The following is a 15,993-nucleotide window of genomic DNA, read 5'->3' on the forward strand; positions in this document are numbered from 1 at the left end:
CCTCCGAGCTGATGGGTGGCCCAGGGTGCTGTGCTCTGCATGGCCCCTCCCCTTCCCCAGGACCCCCCAACTCGTGGTCAAGGGCCGGGGTCTGCCCCACTAAGCCTGGCTCCCTTCCTCTTGCAGGGTCCATACGGACGGCCAGGGTACAAGGGAGAGATTGGCTTTCCTGGACGGCCGGTGAGGACCTGGGGTCTCCAGTGGGGGCGGCAGATGGGGTCTGGCAGGTGGGGAGCAGCCCAGGCTCACGGGGGTGACATGCCCAGAGGGGAGTGGACGGCCGCCGCACCCACTGTCCTCCCCCAAGAACCGGCCCTGCCTGAGCGCAGCTCTTGTCCTGGATGTGGCTGGCAGTACCCCACGAGGGGCCAGTACCCAGGAGGAAGCCCTGGGGGCAGACAGGGCAGTGGGCCTGTGTGTGCTAGGCTCAGTCACCTCCTCCCAAAAGGGTCCTTGTGCAGGAAAGGGGTGAGAAGGGCCGGGGTAGCCTGAGAGCTGGGAACGTGTGAGGCTGAGCGTGGGCCGGGCCGGGCCTGGCGTGGGGCTACGGCAGGCACCCTGCGGGAAGGTGTCTGGTAATGATCAGTGCCCAGCAGTCCCCACCCCCTGTGCTCCGCCCCAGGGTCGCCCCGGGATGAACGGATTGAAAGGAGAGAAAGGGGAGCCGGGAGATGCCAGCCTTGGATTTGGCATGAGGGTGAGTGTCTCTCAAGGGGCAGACTGGGTGGCTGGGAGACCAGGACCTGGGAATGGCCTGGCCACAGCCTGGGGTCCTGCAGCTCCTCTCAGAGGCCACTTATAAGCAGCCCTGCCATGTGGCCACACAGCACTGGTCATGCCATACCCATGCACAGTCATACATGTCCACACACACATGCACACGTGTGCCCACTCAAACATGCACGCACATATATGGCCGTACTCATACATGTGTGCACACATACCTCCACACGTGCTCATGTGTGTACACATGCCCATACACTCCACATAGGTGCACATATACACATGTATTCATGCATATACGGGCCTGTCCACATGCACACCCATACAGGTATATACATACACTCATACATGTGCACGTATACACATGTGTATTCATATACATGACTATGAGCCCTCCCTGGCCCATTCCATGATGGGCATACACACTGCACATGTATACTCATGCACACATACATATACACATGCATACACACCAATACACATATATGCACACATGTGCACTCATATACACACATACACACAACAGGCCCCCGTGGATTCTCAGCAGGGCATCCATGGGCCTGGGCCATGTCCTCCATGCCCTCCATGCCCTCCAAGCCCTCCATGCTGGGGGTTCTCCCGCTCAGCCCAAAGGCGTCCACTCTGCTGTCTTTTGAGCCAAGAAGCTTTGTCTTCCTGATGTCAGCAGGGTGGGGCATTTTCAGTCCCCTTTTTACCTGAGACGCAGACCCGGTGGCCTCTTCACCCCTCCCGAGGGACGTCTGTGCACGACTCCAGCGTGGGATGAGGTGGGGCCGGGGCCAGTTCCTGTCCTCAGGGAGACGTGGCCCGAGTGACCCACTGCATTCTCGGTTTTGCCTGGTCAGAGGTCTGCCTGGTCAGGTTTCTGATTTTTCTGATTTTTCTGAACTGTCTCTGCTCCCAGTGGCTGCCTGACAGGCAGGCCATAAGCCTAACAGCTCTCTGCCCTCCCCACAGGGAATGCCCGGCCCCCCAGGACCTCCAGGGCCCCCAGGCCCTCCAGGGACTCCCGTTTATGACAGCAATGTAAGTCCCCGGGGCACCCACTGTCCTGCAGCCACCCTTGGCTGTCACACAGAGCCCCACAGAGGGGCTGGGCCTTCTTCTCCCCTGGCCTCTGCGTCTGGGGGTTCTTCTAGGATGTGCCAGTCTGGTGGGCAGTGGATTAGCAGCTGAGTTCCCACGGAAGGTGAAGGCCTGGGAAAGGGAGGGCTCTCTGGGTGTGGAGCTGCTTCCAGCTGGCTCTGCTAAGGGCCTGAGCCCAGGGTTGCTAGGGGCACCCCCATTTTCCCAGGCTCAGCAAGGTGAAGTGACCGATGAGGGCCAAGTGGCGTCAGGCCGTGGCTCCTGCTCTCCATACCCCTGTTCCCTCCCGTCTCTGACTGGGGTAGGCTGCTATGTGGCCTCATACAGGGGCTGGTGCTTCTGGGCTTGGGGACCCCTGAGTGGTGGTGGCCTCCGTTTCAGAACATCGCCCTCAGCAGCCGCCTCTCCCCGTTCCTTGCAGGTGTTTGCTGAGTCCAGCCGCCCCGGGCCTCCAGGATTGCCAGGTGAGGGCCCTGGGCTCACAGCCGGGGATACAGGCTCTGAAGGGATGCTCCAGAGCCCCACCTTCCTTCCCGTGCCAGCAGCAGTGAGACTCCCCCAGTGCCCCGAGGCCAGTGCTACACGCCCAGCCCACGCCCCAGTTCCGATGACCTTGGCCCTTCCTGCGGGCCCTCCCAGCACAGCCGTCCAGGACCTGACCTTGGGGTGGCCCCCATTTGCTGTTCTCCATTGAGATTTTGCTTCTCTGGCCAAAGCAGGGTGGAAGCAGCCCCGTCCCTCCTGTTGGTCAGCACGTGCCCTGCAGGTGTGGCCTGGCCCCCACATGGCCTGCTGACGGGGACCCAGGGCGCCCCTGCTCTCCAGCAGCTCCTACCCTGACTGTCCCCATGTCCATCTGATGCCCCCCCATCCAGGCCCCCAGGCACTGGGGCATTTTGGGCAGGAGGGGCACCACCCTGGAGTCCTCCCTGGCACATTCCTGATGGGCACTGGGTCTCTCTTCCTCCAGGGAATCAGGGCCCTCCAGGACCCAAGGGCGCCAAAGGAGAAGTGGGCCCCCCCGGACCACCAGGTGAGCAACTCTGGACATCCCAGGCAGGAGAGCCATGGCGTGGCCAGCACTGAAGTGTCACACCTAGAGCCGCCACCACAAGCAGGTCCTGGACCCTCACTGGGTGGTGACCACCTCACCCTGCGGGAGGAAGGAAGCCCCTTCTGGGTTGATGGCCTCGTAGGACCTGGATTTGGGGGCGAGGGTGGCTGCAGGGCACAGGCCCAGCAAGATAGCCCCATCACCTCCTGAGGAGCAGATGGCTGCCCTTCCATGCTAGACCCAGGTGGGCACTGCGCAGAGACACAGCAGCTTCAGTGTCCTGAGATGCCCCCTCCCCTCCACGGGGCTGGGGGTCGGCACTGGAGGACTCTCTGTCGAGAAACTCTCCAGGGTTTCATGTGGGAAGGAGGCGTTGCCCGACAGGCCGTCTGGAGGGTGAGCCCAGCACCCCTGCTCCCCCAAAGGACAAGAATTCCCCCCTGAGCCCCACCTCCATTGAGGGTGGCAGGGCTGCTTGGATGTCCTGCCAAGATCACTGAGAACAGCTGGATAAAATGTGAGAAAACCACTGTTTGAGGATGTCTGGGGGCTGGCAGAGCAGAAGCCCAGAGAGCCAGGCCAGCCTCGGGCGCCTCTCACCGCCAGGGTCCCCTCTCGCCGCCAGGGTCCCCTCTCGCCGCCACGGTCCCCTCTCGCCGCCACGGTCCCCTCTCGCCGCCGGGGTCCCCTCTCGCCGCCACGGTCCCTTCTCGCCGCCAGGGTCCTCTGCAGAGGAGGCCGCCATACCTGCTCTTGCTGGGGCTGCACTCCGGGGTGGGAAGGGACCAGGCAGGCAGAGGCCAAGTCTGGGCTGGGACATCCTTAAGGCCTGTGGAGGCAAAGGCAGGCAGAAAGCAAGCGGGAAGATGGAAGATGCACCCGTGCCAGCCTTGGATCTCTCAGCGTCACACACGACGCCCAGGAAGGAGTGAATGATGCACAGATGACCAGAAACCAGGAGAAGAGGCCAGTGACACACCAGACCAGGAGGCCCAGCTCATGGGGTCATCAGACCCACCTTGAACTCTGAAGGTCACACATTCAAAAGCCACAGGAAGTCTGGAGATGGCAGCAGAGAGCTGGGAAGCTCAGAGGTGTCAGGATGAACCTGGGGCTGAAGGCGGAACAGTTGGAGATTGAGACCTGTGTACAGGTTTTGGTCGACGTGGGATTGCTTGTCCCTGGGAGCCAGAACGAGGGCTCCGAGGGCTCCAGAGGGAACAGTGTTTGCAGGCGGAATGGCTGATGCTCTTCCAAAGCCAAGGAAGGCTCAGAGCATTCCACTCATTTGAAGGATCAACAATTAGACTGACAAGATTTCTCAACAAAATGGGAGAAGCCAGAAGACCATAAATGGTTTCCAAAATATCCAAGAAAGTCAATTGCCAGTGTAGACTCCGACAGCCAGTGGTACTCCCGTGGCTTTCAGAACGAGGATGACATGCAGGCCAGCCACTCCAGACCCGAGCTGTGTCGGCGGTGGAGGGCATTTCAGGGGGAAGACAAGGCCAAGGGAAAGGAGTGCAGAGATGGGGAGAGACAACGCTGGCAGGAACCGGCGTCCCAGCGACAGGGAGGTCAGAGGCTCCCTCAGGAACCCGCGTGGGCTGCCCCGCATGGCATCCCAGGAACAGTGGGGTCAGAGGCTCCCGCGGGAACCCGCGTGGGCTGCCCCGCATGGCATCCCAGGAACAGTGGGGTCAGAGGCTCCCGTGGGAACCCGCGTGGGCTGCCCCGCATGGCATCCCAGGAACAGTGGGGTCAGAGGCTCCCGTGGGAACCCGCGTGGGCTGCCCCGCATGGCATCCCAGGAACAGTGGGGTCAGAGGCTCCCTCGGGAACCCGCGTGGGCTGCCCCGCATGGCATCCCAGGAACGGTGGGGTCAGAGGCTCCCTCGGGAACCCGCGTGGGCTGCCCCGCATGGCATCCCAGGAACGGTGGGGTCAGAGGCTCCCATGGGAACCCGCGTGGGCTGCCCCGCATGGCATCCCAGGAACAGTGAGGTCAGAGGCTCCCGTGGGAACCCGCGTGGGCTGCCCCGCATGGCATCCCAGGAACAGTGGGGTCAGAGGCTCCCATGGGAACCCGCGTGGGCTGCCCCGCATGGCATCCCAGGAACGGTGGGGTCAGAGGCTCCCTCGGGAACCCGCGTGGGCTGCCCCGCATGGCATCCCAGGAACGGTGAGGTCAGAGGCTCCCATGGGAACCCGCGTGGGCTGCCCCGCATGGCATCCCAGGAACAGTGGGGTCAGAGGCTCCCGTGGGAACCCGCGTGGGCTGCCCTGCATGGCATCCCAGGAACAGTGGGGTCAGAGGCTCCCGTGGGAACCCGCATGGGCTGCCCCGCATGGCATCCCAGGAACAGTGGGGTCAGAGGCTCCCGCGGGAACCCGCGTGGGCTGCCCCGCATGGCATCCCAGGAACAGTGGGGTCAGAGGCTCCCGTGGGAACCCGCGTGGGCTGCCCCGCATGGCATCCCAGGAACAGTGGGGTCAGAGGCTCCCGCAGGAACCGGCACAGGCTGCACAGCACGGTGTCCCAGCATCAGTGCAATTAGAGGTTCCCGTGGTCTCCGCGCCCTGGGGAGTGGTGGTAGTTCTCACTATATTGGACGGTGAGGTTGGAGAGGAATGCAGAGCTAACACTGGTGGAGAGACAGGAGGGCAGGCAGGACGGCACACACACAGGACGTTTAAAACACACAGAGTAGATCCAAAAGAAGGCAAAACATGAGAGAAAAAGGAATGCAGAACAGGTGGGATGAATAGAAACTAGGGAATAAACAGTAGATTTAGGTCCCGATACATCTACAGGTGCTGTAAGTATGACGAGGGTAGATACATCCGTTGAAGGACAGACATTGTCAATGGGATATGGCTAAACCATGTGCTGCTTACAAGAGACGCTCGCCGAACGTGAGGGCTGGAGAGGTCGAGGCACCTAGAGGCTGGTGTGGGTTTGGGTGTGTGTGGAGTGTGTGTATGTGGGTGTGCTGAGTGTGTGCAGTGTGGGGGCGTGGGTGGAGTGTGGAGTGTGCACATGTGGGTGTGTAGTGTGGGGGTGTATAGTGTGGGTGTGTGTGGAGTGTGTATGTGGCTGGGTTGGGTGTGTAGTGTGGAGGTGTGAGGGGGTGTGTGGAGTGTGCATATGTGGGTGTTGGGTGTGTAGTGGGGTGTGTGGAGTGTGTGTTGGGTGTGTAGTGTGGAGGTGTGAGGGGGTGTGTGGAGTGTGCATATGTGGGTGTTGGGTGTGTAGTGGGGTGTGTGGAGTGTATATGTGGGTGTGTAGTGTGGAGGTGTGAGGGGGTGTGTGGAGTGTGTTGGGTGTGTAGTGTGGAGGTGTGAGGGGGTATGTGGAGTGTGCATATGTGGGTGTTGGGTGTGTAGTGGGGTGTGTGGAGTGTGTGTGTTGGGTGTGTAGTGTGGAGGTGTGAGGGGGTGTGTGGAGTGTGCATATGTGGGTGTTGGGTGTGTAGTGGGGTGTGTGGAGTGTATATGTGGGTGTGTAGTGGGGGTGTGAGGGGTGTGGAGTGTGCGTATGTGGGTGTTGGGTGTGTAGTGTGTGAGGGGGTGGGGGTGTGTGGAGTGTGTGTATGTGGGTGTGTGGTGGGTGTGTGTGGAGTGTGGCTATGGGGGTGCTGGGTGTGTAGTGTGGGGGTATGGTTTGGTGTGTTGGGTATGTAGTGTGGGGGTGTGGTTTGGTGTGTGTGTGTTGGGTGTGTAGTGTGGGGGTGTGGTTTGGTGTGTGTGTGTTGGGTGTGTAGTGTGGGGGTGTGGTTTGGTGTGTGTGTGTGTGTGTGTGTGCGCAAAGTATATCCTGGAGTAAGAAACATGGTCAAAAATAAATGTTCATTGAGACAACGGAGCAAGTCTACCAGAGAAATTGAGTAATTCTACATTTCTGTGCGTCTAATGAGATAGCCTCAAGATACGACAAGTGAAAAATTGGCAAAGTGAAAAAGAAAAACAAATCAATCATTATAGGGGGACTTTCAGCCCAGGGAGATCTGAACAGCAGGTCTGACAGGCGTCACCTGCGAAGGTCTCCAGGCCGCGTCCCCAGCATCGGGACCGGGGTCTGCCCCAGAGGGGCCCAGGCTGGGCTGAAAGCAGGCCTGGCTTCCAGGAACTGTGACCCCACGAGTGCAGTAGAAGCAAGTGGGAAGTGCCCACAGGGCAGTGGCCTTCCACGCGGCTCAGGAATCCAGGAGAAGCAGGTGGAAGTCAGAAACCCCTGGAGCTTAGGTGCGTCCAGGGCATCCTCAGCCCTCACACTGCAGCCGCAGGGGCCTTGCCCTGCACGATCCCCGGTCTCTCAGGCAGTGGGGCCTCCACAGCCGGTCACCTCCCTGTGCAGAAGGACCCTCAGGGGCCTCCACAGCCAGTCACCTCCCTCTGCAGAAGGACCCCCAGGGGCTCCACAGCCGGTCACCTCCCTCTGCAGAAGGACCCTCAGGGGCTCCAAAGCCAGTCACCTCCCTCTGCAGAAGGACCCTCGGGCCTCCGCAGCCGGTCACCTCCCTCTGCAGAAGGACCCCCAGGGGCTCCACAGCCGGTCACCTCCCTCTGCAGAAGGACCCTCAGGGGCCTCCGCAGCCGGTCACCTACCTCTGCAGAAGGACCTGGAGCAGGGCCCAGCCCGAGAGGGAGCACGGGTCCTGACAGCAGCAGTGACCTCCAACCCCAGGGACGGCTCCTGTGGGATGGGGGGTCCTGGGGGTGTGGAGCCACGTGCTCCAAAGCTTCTGGGTTACAGGGCATGCCTCCAGGGGTGAGGTGGTCCCCACCCCGGTCACGGTTTCAGGGGAACAGTCACAGGAGAAGGTTTGCCCAGGGCCACCTAAGGTCCCACCTGGAAGGAGAAGGGGTTTTGTCATCTCCGTTGACAAAATTACAGCTTTAAGTAGTACCTGTTTCTACACATCAGCCTAAGATGTTAAAGAACAAACAGCATTTAAAGAACAACAAACAGTTATTTGATGAAAATAGATGGGAAGAAGTATTAAACATCAAAAATGAGTGAAGAGAAATTGCGTATGTTTTATATATAAAAATAGCAAGGATCAAGAAAGTCCAAAAATCCAAAGTTAATTCTTTGCAAAGGCTAACAACATTCTTGCACATCTGCCGGGACTGATGAAAAGGAGAGAAGCAGCAACAAGCAGGGATTTCAGCAAAGGGCTCCTCCGTGGTCTGGAAGGAGCCACCTGGAACTGCCACAGCTTCACCCTTGGAGGGGGTGGAGGGACCCTCAAGTCAGGGCCAAGACACAGCTGCCTGCCCACCCTGGGAGGAGGCAGAGGAGAGATGGGAAGGGCAGGACGCTGGGAGGAAGGAAGCGCGTTGCTCTTTTCTCAGCACGTCTCCCACGTAAGCCCCGCAAGTGGATCTGCAGGTGAACTCTCAGGATGAGTAAGTCAATGTACTGAGGTCACCAGATGGAAGGGCAGTCTAGAAAAACCACCACCGAGTCCTAAGCAATTAAAAATGAAGTTTTAAAAAGGCACCATTGTGAATAATGTCGCAATAAACATACGTGTGCATGTGTCTTTCTAGCAGCATGATTTATAGTCCTTTGGGTATATACCCAGTAATGGGATGGCTGGGTCAAATGGTATTTCTAGTTCTAGATCCCTGAGGAATCGCCACACTGACTTCCACAATGGTTGAACTAGTTTACAGTCCCACCAACAGTGTAAAAGTGTTCCTATTTCTCTACATCCTCTCCAGCACCTGTTGTTTCCTTACTTTTTAACGATCGCCATTCTAACTGGTGTGAGATGGTATCTCATTGTGGTTTTGATTTGCATTTCTCTGATGGCCAGTGATGATGAGCATTTTTTCATGTGTTTTTTGGCTGCATAAATGTCTTCTTTTGAGAAGTGTCTGTTCATGTCCTTTGCCCACTTTTTGATGGGGTTGTTTGTGGCACACATACACCATGGAATACTACGCAGCCATAAAAAATGATGAGTTCATGTCCTTTGTAGGGACATGGATGAAATTGGAAATCATCATTCTCAGTAAACTATTGCAAGAACAAAAAACCAAACACCGCATATTCTCACTCATAGGTGGGAACTGAACAATGAGATCACATGGACACAGGAAGGGGAACATCACACTCTGGGGACTGTGGTGGGGAGGGGGGAGGGGGGAGGGATAGCATTGGGAGATACACCTAATGCTAGATGACGAGTTAGTGGGTGCAGCACACCAGCATGGCACATGTATACATATGTAACTAACCTGCACAATGTGCACATGTACCCTAAAACTTAAAGTATAATAATAATAAATTTAAAAAATTAAAAAATAAAAATAAAAAATAAAAAGGCACCATTAACAAAAACATCAGAAAGTATCGGTTAACTAGGAAGAACCTAATGAAATACGCGATCTCTACCGCGAAATGGCTAGAAGGGCCTCAGGCAAACCCACCAGTGCTGGGGGCTGCAGAGGGAACCCGGCGCTGTCAGACGCCACCTCAGCGAGACCCCGCCTGTCTCTCTCTTGCAGGGCAGTTTCCGTTTGACTTTCTTCAGTTGGAGGCTGAAATGAAGGTGAGTGATCTCCCTGTGGGGTTGGGGGCCCCCAAGGTCCTGTACATCCCGCTGGGTGGCTGCTCCCAATTCCTCACCCCATCCGGCCCAAGCCCCCTTCCTGTTCAGCCCTGCGAGGGGCGCTGGCTCCAGAGGGTGTCGAGGGCGTCCCTCAGGACGTTCCTGTCCCCGGCTCAGTTTTTGGGGGACTCGGCTGATGCAGTGGGAGGTGGGGAGTCGAGCCCTATTCTATGCAGCCAGCAGCTCCCAGGCCTGGGCTCCGGAAGCTTCTGACTGCCCAGCCCTGGCTCGGGGGGATGGGAGGCCACCTGTGGCTTGTAGGGGTTCAGGGCTCCCGTGTAACAAGTGTTTCCGTCCACAGGGGGAGAAGGGAGACCGAGGTGATGCAGGACAGAAAGGCGAAAGGGGGGAGCCCGGGGGCGGCGGTTTCTTCAGCTCCAGCCTGCCAGGCCCCCCCGGCCCCCCAGGCCCACGTGGCTACCCCGGGATTCCAGTAAGTCCCAGCCTGTGCAGGCAGAGCCCATGTCCCAGGGGTCTGGGTGCAGGAGCCGAGGGCAGGTCCAGCCCGGCCTTCGACACCCGCCAAGGCCGGAGCTGCCCCTGCAAGCTCAGCAGCCCCGACATGTCCCTGTCCCCGTGTGGGGACGCAGCAGGCCGCATGGGTGTGGGTGCACTGACCCCGGACACCCCGCATCCCCCTGCAGCGTTCCATGGCCTGACCTCCTGCTGGGGCCACGTGCATCCACCTCTGCTCCTGGGCCGGGTCAGGTCAGATCAGGGTTTAGGCCCATCAGTCCTGGAAGACTCCAGAGAGCCACGGGCCCCAGCTACTGCCTGGGGGCCCACACTGTTGTCAGGTCTCTGGTCTCTGCTGGTCTCTCCCCCGGGATCGCACCCCCAGGGAAGAAGGGGTGATGGTGTGGGGGTTTCTCAGGCTATGGCATGGGCAGGGAGGGGACCGGTGACTCAGAGGCTGCGCTCGCCAAGGGGGTCTTGGCAGCTGCAGCCCCAGCCCCACAAGCTTGCCCGCCCCCATTCCCAGGCAGCCCCAGCCTGGGGCAGCCCCAGCCCCGCCCCCAGCCCTGGGCAGCCCCAGCCCCACAAGCTTGCCCGCCCCCAGTCCAGGGCACGAGGTAACCAGGAAGCATCTCTTGTCGCCGTCCGTAGGGTCCCAAGGGAGAGAGCATCCGGGGCCAGCCCGGCCCACCTGGACCTCAGGGACCCCCCGGCATCGGCTACGAGGGGCGCCAGGGCCCTCCCGGCCCCCCAGGCCCCCCCGGCCCCCCAGGGCCCCCTTCATTTCCCGGCCCTCACAGGCAGAGTAAGTCAGTGGGGAGTGGGCCCCGGGCAGAGGCCGCCTCGTGTGGCTTCGTGTTCCCACCTTGGTTTCTCTCCTGCAGCTATCAGTGTTCCCGGCCCTCCGGGCCCCCCTGGGCCCCCTGGGCCCCCTGGAACCACTGGAACCATGGGCGCCTCCTCAGGGGTAAGTATCTGGGCAGCCGGCTGGGCACCTGCGTCCCGTGCCCTGGCTGGTTCTGCAGCCCCTGCCCCTCAGAGACACTATCCCATGGACCCCACAGGGAGATATACAGGAGGCCAAGATGCGGTTTCCAGGGTGGAAGTGGGGCCAGGCCATGGGGGAATCAGGTGGACCCAGGAGGACAACCACCAGCCGGGAAGTGCCCAGGGCCCGTATACTGTCCACAGAGGCTGAGGAGCTGGAGGCAGGCAGGGGTCCCCATGGTGCTCATGGGGGCAGCCGCCTCAGTCCACACCTGTCCAAAGCCCTGCGGCCCCTGCCCAGCACCCTGAAACGGGCATTCCTTCCTTCTGCCCCTGCCCCCTGCCCTCCCCGCCAAGCCCCACACCTCTGCATTTGGTCTCAGCAGGTGAGGCTCTGGGCTACGCGCCAGGCCATGCTGGGCCAGGTGCACGAGGTTCCCGAGGGCTGGCTCATCTTCGTGGCCGAGCAGGAGGAGCTCTACGTCCGCGTGCGCAACGGGTTCCGGAAGGTCCAGGTGAGCGCTCTGTGTGACGGGTTCTGGACCCGTGGAAGGGCTGAAGGCGCCTCCTGGGGCTTAAGGAAGGCGAGAGGCTCAGGCCCCGGACAGGGATGGGGGCAGGTGGCAGCCAGCGCTTCTTAAACTTTCAAACTTTTCGTAAAGTTTAGTAAAATGCTTTTGTGAGCAGTTTTGGGTTTAGAGAAAAGTGAGCTCAAGCTTCTGAAAGCGGATGAACACATGGCGTGTGAGGGGCTCCGGGTGGGCCGTGTCACAGTGAACGTTTACAAAGATAAACGTCACCTCACACACCCGAGAATAAGACAAGGCGCCTGACGGGACGAGGCGGCAGGGGGGCTCAGGCCCTCCAGGGCCACGTGACGTCCACAGCACGGCCCCGGCTGGGGTGCAGGCTGTCCCGTGGCTCTGCACCCCGCATTATAAACACCAAGGTGGGATGAAATGCATCCTCTCCGCTTAGCATGGGCCTTGCTCACCAGCCTGGCTCCTCAGACACACCTGGGATTGCCCCTTCCAGGACAGGCCAGCCCCTTTCCTGCTTTCCCAAAATGGTCTGGGTGGCAGGAGTGGCCGCTCTGATCCAGGTGGGCGCAGCCATGCTTGCAGGGCCCCGGGAAGGTTTACCTTCGTGTGGCAAAGGTGAGGACTGGTAGAAGCCCCATGCCGCTGAAACGGCCTGTGACGTCCGTGGGAGCCTCCATGGCAGAACACTGCACACTGACACAGCCCTGACTCCTGGAGCCCTCCCACCTTCCTTCTAACACACCCACCTTCCCTCTGGAGCCCTCCCACCTTCCTTCTGGAGCCCTCCCACCTTCCCTCTAGCACGCCCACCTTCCTTCTGGAGCCCTCCCACCTTCCCTCTAGCACGCCCACCTTCCTTCTGGAGCCCTCCCACCTTCCCTCTGAGCCCTCCCACCTTCCCTCTAGAGCCCTCCCACCTTCCCTCTAGCACGCCCACCTTCCTTCTGGAGCCCTCCCACCTTCCCTCGAGAGCCCTCCCACCTTCCCTCTGGAGCCCTCCCACCTTCCCTCTGACCCCTCCCACCTTCCCTCGAGAGCCCTCCCACCTTCCCTCTGGAGCCCTCCCACCTTCCTTCTGGAGCCCTCCCACCTTCCCTCTGACCCCTCCCACCTTCCCTCGAGAGCCCTCCCACCTTCCCTCTGGAGCCCTCCCACCTTCCCTCTGACCCCTCCCACCTTCCCTCGAGAGCCCTCCCACCTTCCCTCTGGAGCCCTCCCACCTTCCTTCTGGAGCCCTCCCACCTTCCCTCTGGAGCCCTCCCACCTTCCCTCTGGAGCCCTCCCACCTTCCCTCTGGAGCCCTCCCACCTTCCCTCTGAGCCCTCCCACCTTCCCTCTAGAGCCCTCCCACCTTCCCTCTGGAGCCCTCCCACCTTCCCTCTAGCACACCCACCTTCCCTCTGGAGCCCTCCCACCTTCCCTCTGGAGCCCTCCCACCTTCCCTCTGGAGCCCTCCCACCTTCCCTCTGAGCCCTCCCACCTTCCCTCGAGAGCCCTCCCACCTTCCCTCTGGAGCCCTCCCACCTTCCCTCTGGAGCCCTCCCACCTTCCCTCTGGAGCCCTCCCACCTTCCCTCTGGAGCCCTCCCACCTTCCCTCTGGAGCCCTCCCACCTTCCCCCTGGAGCCCTCCCACCTTCCCTTGGGAGCCCTCCCACCTTCCCTCTGGAGCCCTCCCACCTTCCCTCTAGCACGCCCACCTTCCCTCTGGAGCCCTCCCACCTTCCCTCTGAGCCCTCCCACCTTCCCTCTGGAGCCCTCCCACCTTCCCTCTGGAGCCCTCCCACCTTCCCTCTGGAGCCCTCCCACCTTCCCTCGGGAAGCCCTCCCACCTTCCCTCGGGAGCCCTCCCACCTTCCTTCTAGAGCCCTCCCACCTTCCCTCTGGAGCCCTCCCACCTTCCTTCTGGAGCCCTCCCACCTTCCCTCTAGCACGCCCACCTTCCTTCTGGAGCCCTCCCACCTTCCCTCTGAGCCCTCCCACCTTCCCTCTAGAGCCCTCCCACCTTCCCTCTAGCATGCCCACCTTCCTTCTGGAGCCCTCCCACCTTCCTTCTGGAGCCCTCCCACCTTCCCTCTAGCACGCCCACCTTCCCTCTGGAGCCCTCCCACCTTCCCTCTGGAGCCCTCCCACCTTCCCTCTGAGCCCTCCCACCCTCCTATTGGAGCCCTCCCACCTTCCTTCTAGAGCCCTCCCACCTTCCCTCTAGCACTCCCTCCCTCTCGCCACCGGCCCCCTCCTGGGCCTGGCCAGCCCCTGCAGCACCCCAGACAGTGAATCCCACTCCAGTCCCTTCATCTGGCCAGGGAGAGGCTGCCAGTCTCATAGCAGCTGCTGAGCTGGTGCCCACTGTGTGCCAGGTGTGCTCATAGGCACCCGGATGCAGCCCCATCCTAACTTTCAGGGGCTTTGGTCCTGACAGGAGGAGGCAGTGGATGGCATCCTAGCAAACGCGTGCTGGGAGGGCTGGGTGCTGGGCAGGGAGGGCACCCTGCTGTGGACTGGGAGGGCCAGGTGCTGGGGAGGGACAGGTGTGTGCTGGGCAGGGAGGGCACCCTGCTGTGGGCTGGCAGGGCCAGGTGCTGGGCAGGGAGGGCACCCTGCTGTGGACTGGGAGGGCCGGGTGCTGGGCAGGGAGCGTACCCTAGCACAGGCTTGGAGGGGCAGGTGCTGGGCAGGGAGGGCACCCTCCTGTGGGCTGGGAGGGCCAGGTGCTGGGGCTGGAGAGGCGGGTGCTGGGCAGGGAGGGCACCCTCCTGTGGGCTGGCAGGGCCGGGTGCTGGGGAGGGAGAGGCGGGTGCTGGGCAGGGAGGGCACCCTCCTGTGGGCTGGCAGGGCCGGGTGGGCACCTGCTGTGGACTGGGAGGGCTGGGTGTTGGGCAGGGAGCGTACCCTGGCACAGGCTTGGAGGGGCAGGTGCTGGGCAGGGAGGGCACCCTCCTGTGGGCTGGGAGGGCCAGGTGCTGGGGCGGGAGAGGCGGGTGCTGGGCAGGGAGGGCACCCTGGCTCAGGCCCAGCCGCAGGTCCTGGGTGACCCTGCTGCTTTCTTCCAGCTGGAGGCCCGGACACCACTCCCACGAGGGACGGTAAGGAGCGTTTTTTCTGTTGAGACTGGTGGGTGGTCAGGACATGAGGGGGTATGTGCTGTCCCGTTTGAGGAACAACACGTGGTCCTTTGGAGTCCTGGAGCTGAACATGTGGCTCACCATCAGCCCCTGCTGCAGAAACTGGTGCAGGACACCCCACTACCTCCGTCTCAGTGCTGGCCCCCCACTACCTCCGTCTCAGCTGCTGGCCTCACGAGGGAGCCCCTCTCATCCCTCAACTTTCCCAGTTGTGTCTGCCGCTCATTGCCCTCCTCAAGGTCAAAATCCTTGGGGCCAAAATCCACATCTTGTGTCTTTGCCTTCCCTCACCCAAAGTGCCAGACACAAGAATGGATATCTCTAGAGTGGTGGGTGACTGGGTGGGTGAATCAATGGGGAGGTGGATGGATGGATGGGTGGATGGACAGGTGGGTGAGTGGATACGGAGGTGGATGGATGGATGGGTGGATGGACAGGTGGGTGAGTGGATACGTAGGTAGATGGGGAGGTGGTTGGATGAGTAGATGGTGGACAGGTGGGTGAGTAGATGGATGGTGGTCAGACGGGTGGGTGGGTGGATGGACAGGTGGGTGAGTGGATAGGTAGGTAGCTGGGGAGATGGATGGATGATGGACAGGTGGGTGAGTGTATGAATGGGTGAGTGGATGGTGGACAGGTGGGTGAGTGGATGGGTAGGTAGATGGGGAGGTGGATGGGGAGGTAGATGGATGGGTGGCTGCTGGACAGGTGGGTGAGTGGATAGATGGGCAGATGGATGGTGGACAAGTGGGTGAGTGGATGGGCAGATGGATGGTGGACAGGTGAGTGGATAGACAGGCAGATGGATGACGGACAAGTGGGTGAGTGTATGGGTGGGTGGATGGATGATGGACAGGTAGGTGAGTGGATAGATGGGCAGATTGGATGGTGGATAGGTGAATGGGTGGATGGATGGTGGGTAAGTGGGTGAGTGGATGGGTGGCTGGATGGTGGACAGGTGGGTGAGTGGATGGGTGGGTGGATGGACGGTGGGTAGATGGATGGTGGGTAAGTGGGTGAGTGGATGGGTGGCTGGATGGTGGACAGGTGGGTGAGTGGATGGGTGGGTGGATGGATGGTGGACAGGTGGGTGAGTGGATGGGTGGGTGGATGGATGGTGGGTAAGTGGGTGAGTGGATGGATGGGTGGCTGGATGGTGGACAGGTGGGTGAGTGGATGGGTGGGTAGAAATATTTTCGTTTTCCTAAGTGTTGCGTCCAGCTGCTGTCGGCCCCTCCTTGAGTAGAGGTCATGATTCCTTAATTGGCTCAGGAGTGAGGCCTGATGTGTAGCAGTGTCAGGGGCTCCACAGCGGCCTGTCTCCTCACAGGGTTCAGCCCAGTCTGCTCTCACTCATTTGCTGATTCATTCTTTCATT

The 15,993-nt window shown here is 60.7% G+C and overlaps 1 protein-coding gene across 10 annotated transcripts in view; it reads left to right on the plus strand.

Moving 5' to 3' along the window:
• COL18A1 (collagen type XVIII alpha 1 chain) overlaps nt 1-15,993 on the plus strand; it is a 115,540-nt gene that overhangs the window by 94,480 nt on the left and 5,067 nt on the right. For 8 of the 10 annotated variants that reach the window (XM_034947947.3, XM_034947951.3, XM_063601266.1 and 5 more), the window contains 11 exons: nt 127-180; nt 623-697; nt 1,702-1,770; nt 2,252-2,294; nt 2,801-2,863; nt 9,404-9,447; nt 9,809-9,940; nt 10,615-10,768; nt 10,848-10,930; nt 11,334-11,465; nt 14,544-14,576. In XM_034947947.3, coding sequence (XP_034803838.3) covers nt 127-180; nt 623-697; nt 1,702-1,770; nt 2,252-2,294; nt 2,801-2,863; nt 9,404-9,447; nt 9,809-9,940; nt 10,615-10,768; nt 10,848-10,930; nt 11,334-11,465; nt 14,544-14,576 — 882 coding nt within the window. The remainder of the gene's footprint in view (nt 1-126; nt 181-622; nt 698-1,701; nt 1,771-2,251; nt 2,295-2,800; nt 2,864-9,403; nt 9,448-9,808; nt 9,941-10,614; nt 10,769-10,847; nt 10,931-11,333; nt 11,466-14,543; nt 14,577-15,993) is intronic. The other 2 variants (XM_063601265.1, XM_034947942.3) reach the window with 1 other exon arrangement.

This window comes from Pan paniscus, chromosome 22 (genome assembly GCF_029289425.2).
Source record: "Pan paniscus chromosome 22, NHGRI_mPanPan1-v2.0_pri, whole genome shotgun sequence".
Taxonomy (NCBI): domain Eukaryota; kingdom Metazoa; phylum Chordata; class Mammalia; order Primates; family Hominidae; genus Pan; species Pan paniscus.